General features: G+C 41.6%; 1 protein-coding gene across 7 annotated transcripts in view; it reads right to left on the reverse strand.

The window, feature by feature from the left end:
* Dennd1a (DENN domain containing 1A) overlaps window positions 1-12,223 on the reverse strand; it is a 490,128-nt gene that overhangs the window by 190,523 nt on the left and 287,382 nt on the right. For all 7 annotated transcript variants that reach the window (XM_032903215.1, XM_032903216.1, XM_032903221.1 and 4 more), the window contains one exon: window positions 5,923-6,023. In XM_032903215.1, coding sequence (XP_032759106.1) covers window positions 5,923-6,023 — 101 coding nt within the window. The remainder of the gene's footprint in view (window positions 1-5,922; window positions 6,024-12,223) is intronic.

Below are 12,223 nucleotides of genomic sequence, written 5' to 3' on the forward strand. Positions count from 1 at the left end.
GTTTGTGGTGATGGTGACAAGAGCAATCACTTATACATGCAGCTGCCCTGTAATCTCTGGTAACTGTGTCTGTGACTCACATAGCTACTCCCCACAATAGGTAAATTGTACACATTTCCCAGAAAAAGACAGTGTGCATCGGGGGTGAAATAAGAGATGAGACTGAGATTTGAATCCAGATCTGGGTGAGCTCAAATCCTAAACACTCTCTACTCCATTGCTCTGTCAAAATGGGGAAGGGACATGGAAAAATTAATTTGGGAAATATTTAAGGGAAGCCATTTGTACTAAACTGATTTATTCCGATAATTAAAATTTGTGATTATAGCTCTAATTAAAGTTAACTCAGATAATTGGTTGTTGTATTTGTGAATGTGCAATTAGAGTCTTCCACATAATTGCAGGGTGCTCAGAATCATCCTTTCATTTATTAACTGCATGCAAGCTACAGCTTTGCTCTTCTAGCTTCTGCTCAACCAAAGGCTGTATACAGCTTCTGGGGTCCCAGGAGTCCAAGGACCATGACCTGTGACGCTCACAGCAGGGGACAGGTTCAGCCCCATTTAACATGTCTTTGTCCAGAGGTCAATGAGTATCTCATCTTAGAGCACCATGTGAGAGGTTCGTGTGGCCAGCACTGTTGTCCTGAAAACTCCTAGCAGCATGCACCTGAAGAAAAACTGGCAGCAGTGGTCCTCATGTGTTAATTACACTTGTGAAGTCTATTATGCATAGAAAGGGCACCTGCTGGCAGTGAAAATGACTAGAATCCGCCCTTCCTGTGCAGTGAGCAAATTGAGAGTTCATTTTTACAGGAGATAATAGTTTTCAGATTCCACTTGTGTATCCCCTGCAAGGGGATGTACTTAACATTTAAATCATCTGCAGAGGAACAAACCTCCCACAGATTTACATGTTGAGGGCTCCCAGTCCTTTGCTTAAATGCTAGTTATCCCTGTTGGCTCCAGTCACCAAGGACTCAACTTAACCTGGTGACTTTCAAGGGTAGGATCTCAGTGAACAAAGTAATTAACACTGATTTCATTTTCATGACATTTTTACTTTCTGCCCAGACTAAAGTAATCAACTTAAGCATTGACTGGGAGTGTGTCTTCTTCTTTTGTGGCTTTTCCTTTCATCACACTTATATTTTACAGTTACAAACCGATGCCAACCCCCATTGGCCTAAAATCATCCCTTGGTCAGATGTCATGAAGTTCTCTGTGAATACAAATGACTAGGAGAAAGATACCTGTCCTATAAACACAAGGAGGACTTATCACAAAGCTATTTAGGCACCAAAACAAGAGGAGCTGAACTAGAAGATTCTGCACCTTCCTCAGAAAGCCTTCTATTCCAAGTTTGAGCTGCTACCATGCCTATGGCTCTGCAGACAATGACACTCTTGAACTCTGAAGTGAGAGATGTCATTGGAAAGAGGATCTGGTACAGTCTTCACCAAAAAGGCAGAGAGCATAGAAGACAGGACAGGCAGTGGCTAAAATAAACAACTGGCTATGTTAAATAACTATTTTCTAAAAGAAAGCAATCAATTATAAAAATTGTACTTCATTATAGAATAGAAAATATAATAAAAAAGCATGCTGAAATAGTCTCTTCTCCATCACAAGTCATTGTTAAATATTTTGATGTTTCCAGATCTCTGTTTCTTTCCATGTACACAAATATACCTGACTTTTAGGATGTGTACATATATGTGTACATTTCTTGCTTGTGATCGAGGGACTGGAATCACAGAGAACACAGTATATATGTTGGAACAACTTACTAAACCCTTTGGGGCCACGGTTTACTGATCTGTGAAGTAGAGCTAACATACTTGTTTTACAGGGTTATAGGGAGGATGGAATGAAGTCACAGAGGTAAAAGACATGGTCCAGTGACTGGGGCCGTGGGGCTGTTATCACCAGAAGTCACCAGAAGACTTTTTCTTCTCTGTGATTTTGAATAACAGAGCTGCTGGGTGTGGGGTGTGTGTGTGTGTGTGTGTGTGTGTGTGTGTGTGTGTGTGTGTCTTGCTATACAACTTTTGGGGGATTTGGTATTTGATATGTAGCCCAGGCTAGCCTTGGATTTGAAGCAAACCTTCTGTTTCAGATTTCTGAGGACTAGGATTACATTAAGTGTGTGCTACCACACAAAGCTTAAGCTGATGGTTTTAAAATAGCTAGTAATTTACTAATAAAACTTTCCAAGTAATGAAATGCTGAAGTTGAACTTTGGCAAAGGGACACTGTCAATTCTCTGGGCCCTGCCATCCCTGAACTCCAAAGTCCATGCAGTCCTGTCCAAATGCAGTATTAAGCACTCCAGGTAGTTCCTTGTGCAGGACTCCACATTGTCTTTGAACACACAGCTGCACTAAAGAGTGTCTGTCTGTCTGTCTGTCTGTCTGTCTGTCTGTGTGTGTGGTGAGTAATGTTTCTGTGAGGCTGTTAGATATGGGGGAGGGGTTCTCCATGTAACTGTGCTGGGGGTCAGTCTGTGATGCTGTCTCCTACCTTCCCCAGCCCTTCCCTCTTTTTTCTCCCTCTCGTTTCCCTTTCTTGGGTGTGTCTTATGCTTTTTCTTTCCTTTCAACTCTTCCGTCCTCTTCTCTTTGATCTTCTGTTCAGTCCTACAATCTTTCATCTAAACAATGACAACACACACTACCAGATGACAAACATGTTCTTTCTACTGATGTACGTGTCAATGGAAAAATGAAGAACTAATTGGTTTAGAAGCTCAAAAAAAGGCAAGCGAAGGTCTGTCTGAGGACCCAGGGCTTGCACACCTTTGTAGTGAGAGGAGGGAGATTGCAGGAAAGGGAGGAAAAAAAAATTCTGATGTATCCCAGTTAGGTTCAGGAAGCAAGTCTCAAGCCCAGGTGGAGAGGCTGTCTTTGGATAAACCGTTCTCCTTCCTTCAAGGGCAGGAAGACCTTGGAATTCAGGCACACCATCTTCCCCTCAGGTCTCACCTGAATAAGAAGCCTCATCGTTGGCTTGACCATGACAGGTGTAAAGGAGTCAGGAATAAGAATAAAGGATTAGTGAAAGCTGAGGATGGGTGACACCATATTCTAGCAAGTCCTGCCTGCAGTGGCCTTTAGAATTCCAACAGAATCTATCAAAGGAAGAACAGATAGGAAGGTGCTAGGGTACTCCCTTATCATATCTGTCTTCAACACTCCATCATCTAAGCGCCTCTTGATGAAGACTAACATCTTTGCCTCAACTAGATGTTTCCCAGTGTTTGAATACAGCATAAATATTCATCACACTGAGAACTTCCTAACAGTCCAGTGTAAGCAGGAAGGTAAGCAAATCCAGTAGGCTCAGTGAATAGGAAGGACAGAGAGGTAGCTACAAGATCCAGACAAAGCTGTGGTCAAGTCAGAGGGCATGAAAAGCACGAAGGAGAAAGGAGCAGTAGAAGGGCTTTTAAATGGTTACATGGTGTCAACAGTCACCCTGTTGGGTGTCTGACAGTGTGTTTCACGTTAAAAAGTACTTTTATACAAGTAGGAGTTTGGAAAGGATTTGAGGAGGTCCTTTTCAGGTAAGGGCAGAGATTCCTAGATTTAAATTCATATTCTCTAAGCTGTGTAGCCAGGCAGCAATAAACTTGAGACAAGGTGTTGTCCTGTTAGCTCAGCCCTGTTTGTATTATTTCATGGGTTCTCTGAGGGAGGTTGGTCACCTCTACATAGATGATAAACACAACCATTGTGAGCTCAGAGTGAGTGGGAAGGACTACAGGGATAGGTGTGGAAAGGAGCTGAGGATATGAAAAAAAATGGGTGACATAGCCTGTAGATAAGCAGGCAGCAGTGACAGGGCAGTGGGGGAGGTTCCTAGATGCTGTGCTAGGAACCAAAGGATATAGAGGATTTGGCACCACGACACAGCTATAGGGACAGGAACTGGATGACCCTCACCGTGACCCAGAGGCAGAAGGGGGACAGCACGACACTCCATGGTTTCCTAGGGGATATGAGACAGAAATTGCATAAAAGTGGGGTGCCGAGGGAGCACTGGGGTCTGAAAATACTCCTGAGGAAGTCAGGGACCCCAAATAAGGTAAATCTATTTCAAGGGCTTTGTATCTTAATTCTTCTGTTTAAAAACATATAATACTCCCTTATCTATTTCACAAGGAATAAAAAATGGAACCAGACCAAGAGTATCTAGAAGGCATCTTTAATAAAAACTATTTCCAAAATTCAGGAAAATGCAAAAAGACAGGGCAAATGCAGTGTGGGTTCTGTTCTTGATGATTGGCTCAGTTAATCACTTAATCAGAACACTAGCTGCTTTTGCAGAGGACCGGGTTCAATTCCTCAGTACCTACATGATGGCTCACAACCATCTGTAATTCTAGTTCCAGGGGATCCAATACCCTCTTCTGGCCTCTGTGGGCACTAACATACATTTAGCCAAACACATAAAAATAAGTAAATCAAAATTTTTAAAAATGCTGGTGCTGATAGTGTTGCATACCTTTAATCCCAGAACTCGAGAGAGAGAGGAAGGCAGATTCTGAGTTCAAGGCCAGCCTAATGTACAGAGCAAGTTCCAGGACAGCTAGGGCTACACAGAGAAACCCTGCCTCAATAACCCCTTACCCCCTATTCCCCGCTGCCTCCACAAAAGAAACAATCTAGCCTTTAATAACTCATACATCAATCTATGAGGGGAACTTGGAAAAAGTAAGAACAAGAAAACCCACCAGGATCAGAAAGATCTCAATATGAAGAAGTAGGCCAGTTTATTTGTTGACCCTAAGCTATGTCTTTGTTGTACCCGTAGCTTCTTAGAAAGAGGCTGAACCCAAAACATCCACATCGGGTTTACCATGAATACCTGAAGGCTTCTAGGACACAAGGTGGCTACCAACATGAACCTTTTCAGAGAGGACTAAAGAAAAGCAAACATAGGGTTGACTGGCCTCTACCATTCTGAATCAATGCCAATTTCATGAAGTATCTAATTATAAGTAGGTCCCTAAAATGGAGACTTTCTCTTGAAACTCAACTTCTGGCAAGACAACCAAGGGCTTTAAAGCATCCCTTTTCAACATCTATTGATGTGAACTGTTCCAAGATAATGCCTCTTAATACATTACAACAGAGAAAAATTATTCATAAGGAAAACAGATCCAAGTCAGACAAATAGACTATCCTTTTGGCACACTCCCAAAGGCATGGTGCTTCAGTAGGCACTGTGTCTCCCATGAGCCATCCACCCCTATATGTTGTTTTATCTTAAAAATATGTCTTAACAACTTGCTTCTTTCCTCTACTGATCCATGCTCAACAGTGAATTCCTCACAAAGCTTCAGAGGGTTATACAGCTAGGTGTGGTGACATACGGTAATCCTAGCGCCCAAGAAGATAAGGGAGGAAGATTATGTGAGTTTGTGGCTTGTTTAGGATATACGGTAAAATCCTGTCTCAAAAAAAAAGTCAAACAAACAAACAAACAAACAAACAAACAAATGAACAAAAATAGGCAGGAGCAAAAGGCCAGGGGGAAGAAAAAACAAAAAGCAAAATGACAAGACCTCAGAAGGCCCAAACTAAAAGCAAGTCTAGTGGGACGTGCCAGGGCATGGCTGAAACCGGAAGACCTTTTGGATCCCTGCTCCTACCACCAGTTTCCAATATGTCTTAGTGGGGAAAAAAGTACAGTTTTTTGGTGCTTTGGCTTCTTTATTGTGAGAAGTGTTAAAAGTATTAGCTTTTCTCTTGACCCCATCAGAATGCCATGACATAAAGCACCCTGCTGTCAGGTATTCCACACCCTGTACCTTTAAGACTGTTTTTAATTTAGTGTCACCCACAGCAGTTACAAGTTAAAGTCTTCATATGTGTGGGTCCTTCCTGGATGAGGAAGGACAGGTGCTCAGCAGCCTTACCAGCAGTAGTCCAGCAGATGTGGGGGCAGCACAGGGATGTACACATGCTGCCAGTACATGGGGTAGAGCATGGCAGCGGAGCCGTGGATGCAGGCCGTCAACTGCAACAAAGAGGAGCCAAGAGTCAGACCACAGGGCAAAGTTGAGGGAGGGTTGTGCTCAAGTTAAGGACTCAAAGTCACAACAGAAACAATTGCTTGTCAGACATGCCCACCCTAGTGCAATGCAACAGACTTTCTCTTCAAAACCTTTTGTTCCTATCCCGATTTTAAAGCTAATGCAAGGCTGGGGGGTGGGTGTGCAGCTCAGTGGTGATTTTGCCTAGAATGTCTATGTCTGAAGTCAAGTCCAATCCTCAGGACTACATCAAAACGCACACACACATACACACACACACACACACACACACACACACACACACACACACACACACACCAAAACAGAAAAACCAACTAAACAAACAAACAAACAAACAAAAATACTCTGAATAAAAGGTTTTAAAGCTCACGCACATTAAGAGTAGAAAATTGAGAAAATGAAGGTAATAAAAGAATTGGCATTTTCTAAAGAGTAAACATCCTAGGGCATTGTACATGTAAATACTTATAGTTCCTTTTCTAAAGAAATTAAAACTCTAAATATAATGTTCTTTCTCTTTATATATTGACATTATCTGATACCATTTTCCTACATCCTTAAATGGAAACACCTGTTCATTATCCCCAAGGTAGTCTTCATACCCATTTGCTGCTTTCTGTCATCAAGTTACACGACTGTATTTAGATACACAACTTCTAGATTCCAGAGCTTACGGCCGTGTCACGGTGCTCAGCAGGCAGGGAAGGTAGGCAACCACCTGTGTGACTGTAACTGACCGCTTTGCCAGAACTAAGCAATGACGTCAAGTTTAAACTTACTTCCTTCTTACTATTTTTACCCCTCTGATTAACATGGTAAATATTTTTTGTCATGTTCCTGACTCTATTTCTTAGATAAATGGCCTTCTTCCTTCCTTCCTTCCTTCCTTCCTTCCTTCCTTCCTTCCTTCCTTCCTTCTTGAAGACCTTTAAAAGGAGTGCTGGTATCTTTTAAATCAATCTATAAGCAAGCACTGAGTATTTGTAAAGGTGTTTTTTGGCAAGTTAGCTTTCATTTTCAAGTTTCTGAGAGAAGAGGTTTGAATGTGTGGACAAGGTTTTTTGTAGTGATGAGCCCTACTCTTTCAAGGAAAGACCTCCAAAATGTCTGCAAGCATTTAACTCCTGAATCTATCTGCCAATTAATATGGGCTTTAGACCTGAGGTGAGAATTTACTTCTTCCTAGTAGCTGATTAATTGTTCTAGCATGGTTTGTGGGCTTATCCTTCCTCATTTTTTTCAACAGCATGTTTTGTATTCCTTGTCTTTATTCTTAAGAGCTGGAGATGTCAAACAAGCAGTATTTGATACAATTAAAGACTGATAGGTAAAGGTAATGAAAAGCAATACAATCTCTGTTAAATTCAATATGGGAAAAGGGAAAGGATACAACCTTGGGGACCCAGCTACTAAGTAATGATAGCCTAACAACACCTGGTATTTCTGTGTTTATGTTTCTTTGGTTTCTAGGAAGCCTGTTACCTTGAGGCTGTTCCTTTCTTTTCTTTTCTTTTTTTGGAAGCTGGTAACTGGTCTTTGCTGACAGAAGGACATTTATGTGGTGAAAGAGTGATGTGCCAAGACCCACTTAAAAGAATCCAGGTTAGTATAGCACAACTAGCTTTAAATTGAATATGCTGCTGATGCATCTTCACATTTGTGAAAGCTCTGAACGGAAGCTAGGGTACTATGCCCCACACCCATTCTTGTCTTCAGACCTCATTCTTTAAATCAGGTATATGTGGGGAGTAGATCCAGGGAGTGTGGAGAGCTGTTCACAGGCATTGAGGTTCAGTCACCAGTCCCAATCTATTCTGTAGGTTCTCTGATAGAGGCAATTGCTGAAGAGAAACACTATTGCCATGGCTATTCTCTGTAGGTTTTGGAAGGACAAACAGTTGGTGGTGTGGTGCAGAGAGCAAACCATCCTTACTCATGCTGGAGGGTTACCGTGGCCCTGAGCACCAGTCCTTCTGCACATCTTTAAACAGCATTCTTGCTCCATGCAGGTCCAGTCACATCACTTGTTGCTTGAAAGCCTTTAGGGCACAGCTAGAATAGAATGCCAGTGCCAGATCTGGTTTATCTGTTAAGCAGCATTTCCAACCCACCTCACAGCCTTCCCAGCTTGCCCTCAGAACATACCGTTTGCAGAAGTAATGGAGTGATGGACCCCTTTCCCTCCCTCACTCTTGCACCCATCTCTCAAAATTTGCTGGGTTTATTCTGCTGGCAAACTCTCCCCTTAGGCCTCTGAACAAGCTTCCCTCTCCTCTCTGAGCCTTGCCTTAACTCTTTGTTACTAAACGAATGTAATAACGAAGTTTGTCCCCTGGATGTGACGTACGCAAAGACCCTATCTTTAGACCCTATCTTTTTCATCTCCACATTTCTCAACTGCATACATATAAGTATTTGTCAATTCAGTGTGCACCCTGAATGAATTAAAAAACAGACAAGCAACTAGATTCTGACTTAGACTATATTTACAACATAAAGATAGCCAGTAGCTTGGCTTAGATGTTAGGCACTGTCCAACAATTTCATTAACAACAAGAGTCCCACAAACTCTCACTCCAAAACAAGGACAAGCTTAGAAATACAAATATACCACTTTCGGAAAAATTGAATCATCCACCCATACAATCCTATGCCTATGCTGTAGTTCTACAGCACATTAAATAAATAAATTGTAATATATACACTGCAAAACCTATTTGGTATTAAGGTAACATCATCACATGAATATGTTTTTAATTATCATAAGTTATTTACTAGGATGAGTTTGTTTGAGGTGGGACTTGATTCCCTGTTTCTTATTTGTTTAAATTGTTTTAGGTTAAATCTTATCTTCAGACAACATTTTCCCCCTGGGAGACAGGGTTTTTCTGTGTAGCTCTGGCTATCCTTGAACTTACTCTGTAGACCAGATTAGCCTCAAACTCAGATATCCACCTGCTTCTGCTTCAAAAGTATTGGGATTAAAGGTGTGTGCCACCGGTACCTGGCTCTAGACAACATTTTTGACTTGACTCCTAATCTCAAAATCTACCAGATTGAATGATAAGTTTTTAAACTAGCTATCCTTCATTAAAAACAAATAGACAAACCTATAAGCATTTTAGGGTGTCCCATCACTTCATTGGGGATTTTCTAAGGCCAAATCTCTAAAATTTGGGTAAGATATATTCACCCACTTGATTAAGAAAACAAGCCAAGCAGAAGATTATCTGGCTGTTTTCCAAAACATGAAGTGACACTCATTCTGTGTATGGTTAAGAACAGTGGTTAGGGTAACTGCACTGGGGTCTCTGTACGTCTACACTGACCCAGAAATGATGTGCAGAGTTCTACAAAGTATCACCAGCTACATATAGGAGTCTGAAAGTCTATACTAAAATCTTAATGTAATGAAAGTATACAATAAGGATTATAGGCAACAAAGGGGTAGGTGAAGATTTAATTGAAGGGCAAGTTGAGGAAAATGATTCTATCAAATATCTCACTTGGTAGGAGTATAGAAAGATTGTATGTGTAAAATTTGCCCAAAGTCATTAGTCACAATGAATATTCATCAGGAGCCAATTATCAATCCTATTTAATGACACCCCAAAGATTTTGCCCTGAAGCAGCGGAATAGTCTAAGGCTCCAGACAATACAGACAGATTATACAGCCAGCAGCCAGTCTAGCCAGGACAGGCTGTAAAGTAAACCACTGGTGGGTGGTGGCGGCACTTTAGCAAGTTCTGTCCTCAATTAAAGGTGCACAAGGTCAGTTGTATCTTAGAGCTTTATATATGGCTTCATTAGTTTCCTGTTTGGCTGGGAAAAGGAGAAACAACAATGTGGGTAGGACACGAACAGGGAGTGATCAATGATGTAGGTGAAAGAAAGCACAAGATGCCATGCCTACTCTTTTTTTGTTTTCAGTTTAAGGTACTTTTCAGAGATAGTAGAAAAATTTATGGTTAAATCATAAGATTCCAATGTTTCATCTGAGTCCACAATATAGGATTAAAAATAAGACCCCCATTCTAAAAGAAAAATCCCTGTAGTACACGTAGCAGGCACAATATTAGGATGGAGGTCCATAGGAAGCTTGTTTTAGAGGTATGCTCACATGGGTACCCAGATACTCACTCTACCGCACTTCATAGACAGGGAAACAGTTTTAGAAGTGAAATAACTTGCCTAAGGCCACGTGGTGACAAAGTGACAGAATTGGGAGTCTCACACAGGTCCTGTCAGATGATAATGGCTCCTATTTCTACAACACATAAATTAACTTAGAAAGCATCTTTGTGTCTACCTGGTGCTATCACTGTACAGAGCATTCCAAAACACATGAATATTGTCCCTGTCAGCAATGCCCAATTATTCAAATACTCATTTGACTTGCTATTAGGTGGCCAAATATGTAGGATAGAGTACCAGTAACAGGAAGTAATCATTCTTTTGTTTTTTTAAATGAGAAAAAGAACAAACTTCATTACATGCCTAAGACATGGGAGTATTGGACTAGAAAAAGAATAATTTGAAAAACCACACATCTGATCACTTCCTGGGGATTAGTCAATTAACTAAGGTGTCACTGTGACACTAATCCCCAGGGAATTCTAGGTAATGACTGCTAGTTATGGAAAGGTTTACATGCTGGCCTGGACACACCAATCAGTATGTCTTGCTTTTTGGCATGTTCCTTCTCAAACACTTAAAAGGGAGTCTTCCACTAATCGTCTTTTTGATCTGAGCAAACTACTACCTCTCATGGATCTTAGTTTCCCTAACATCAAGATCCGTGTGCTCTCATAGCTTCAACTCTAGGTGAACTTCCATTCTTCGACATGAAGAATGCCCCTCATCTATCTCTCTTGACCTGCAGCTGTACTGGCCAAGCAGAAGTCAGCCAAGGTCCATTTCAAAGCCTGTTTCTCAGCTTTGCTACCACAAGGACCCCATCTCCCCAAACTCCCCTACAGTGGAGAGCACAGCCTTCCTCTATGTCAACTTCATCTCTCCTCAACATGTGGAAGAGCTCAGAAGACGGTCATGGGAGGAGACCCAGAACAGGGCTCCAGCTGCAGACCCACAAGGACAGGGACCATATTCAAAGTGTTTTCTTATTTCCTACACTGCCTGACACTGGGCAGGTGCTGGGTCAAGTGTTTGAGGAACATGAGACTGCCCTGGCTTAACATCAAGAAGCATGCTAGGCAAGGTCACCTGACATTCTGGCAAGCTGCAGCCACTCAATAGGTCACTTCCGGAAACTACATTTTTGAGAAAGAATTGAGACTCTAGGATCTAAAGGCTGGCACAGGGGGATCGGATGGTTGCAGTCATTCTTCACATCCTTGAGCTGAGAATGTTAAACAATCAGACTGACACCTGCTTCACAGGGTTACAGGCATCTGGACTTCCCCTCTGTGTTTAAACAAAAACAAACTGATGAAATAAAGAATAGAGAAAGAACTGCAGATTTGTAACTTGAAAGTCCATGCTTTTCAACAAGATTCATCCTTTGGCGTAGAGAATGTTGTGTCTTGGGGAACTTATTAGCATTCTCCGCTTGAGAAGTGGGTTCTTTACTTACAGTCTTTGTGGCTGTCAGGAAATAAGTGTTGCTGTGACCCAAACAGCACTGTGATTTTTGCTTTTAATTACGAATTGTTTTCAACTGGGAAATCTACTGTAGAATCAGCAAAAAGTTTGCAGGTATTTTCTTCATCATGTAAAGAAAAACTGTTAAATTGTAAGTGGTTTGAGTTGTTCTGTTCCAACTGTATTGACTATATTAGGAGGGGAAGAGTTGGCTTTAAAGTCAATCAGTCCTCCCCGAGTTTAGACAGACACCTAATTAATGTGTGAAGAGAAGAGTGAAGAATGTCCTGCTTAGAAGAGGAGACGCAGTGCTCCTATTTAGAGGAGTAAGGGGAGAAATCTTTCTTCAAGTAGCTTCTCTTGGAGTTGGTGGATCTCAGCTTAGCTCTCCTCCTCCTCCATTATCTTTAGGGGAAGGAAAACCAAAGCCAAGCAAATTCCAATGTGGTCAAGTAGAGTCAGGCCTGGGAGAACTCCATGGTCCAGTGGAGCAGCAGCTTCTTCACTTAATTCCTTCTTTTTCCATTTTCTTTTTATAGCTACCTCCTAGCTAGAGTAATT

This window comes from Rattus rattus, chromosome 5 (genome assembly GCF_011064425.1).
Source record: "Rattus rattus isolate New Zealand chromosome 5, Rrattus_CSIRO_v1, whole genome shotgun sequence".
Taxonomy (NCBI): Eukaryota; Metazoa; Chordata; class Mammalia; order Rodentia; family Muridae; genus Rattus; species Rattus rattus.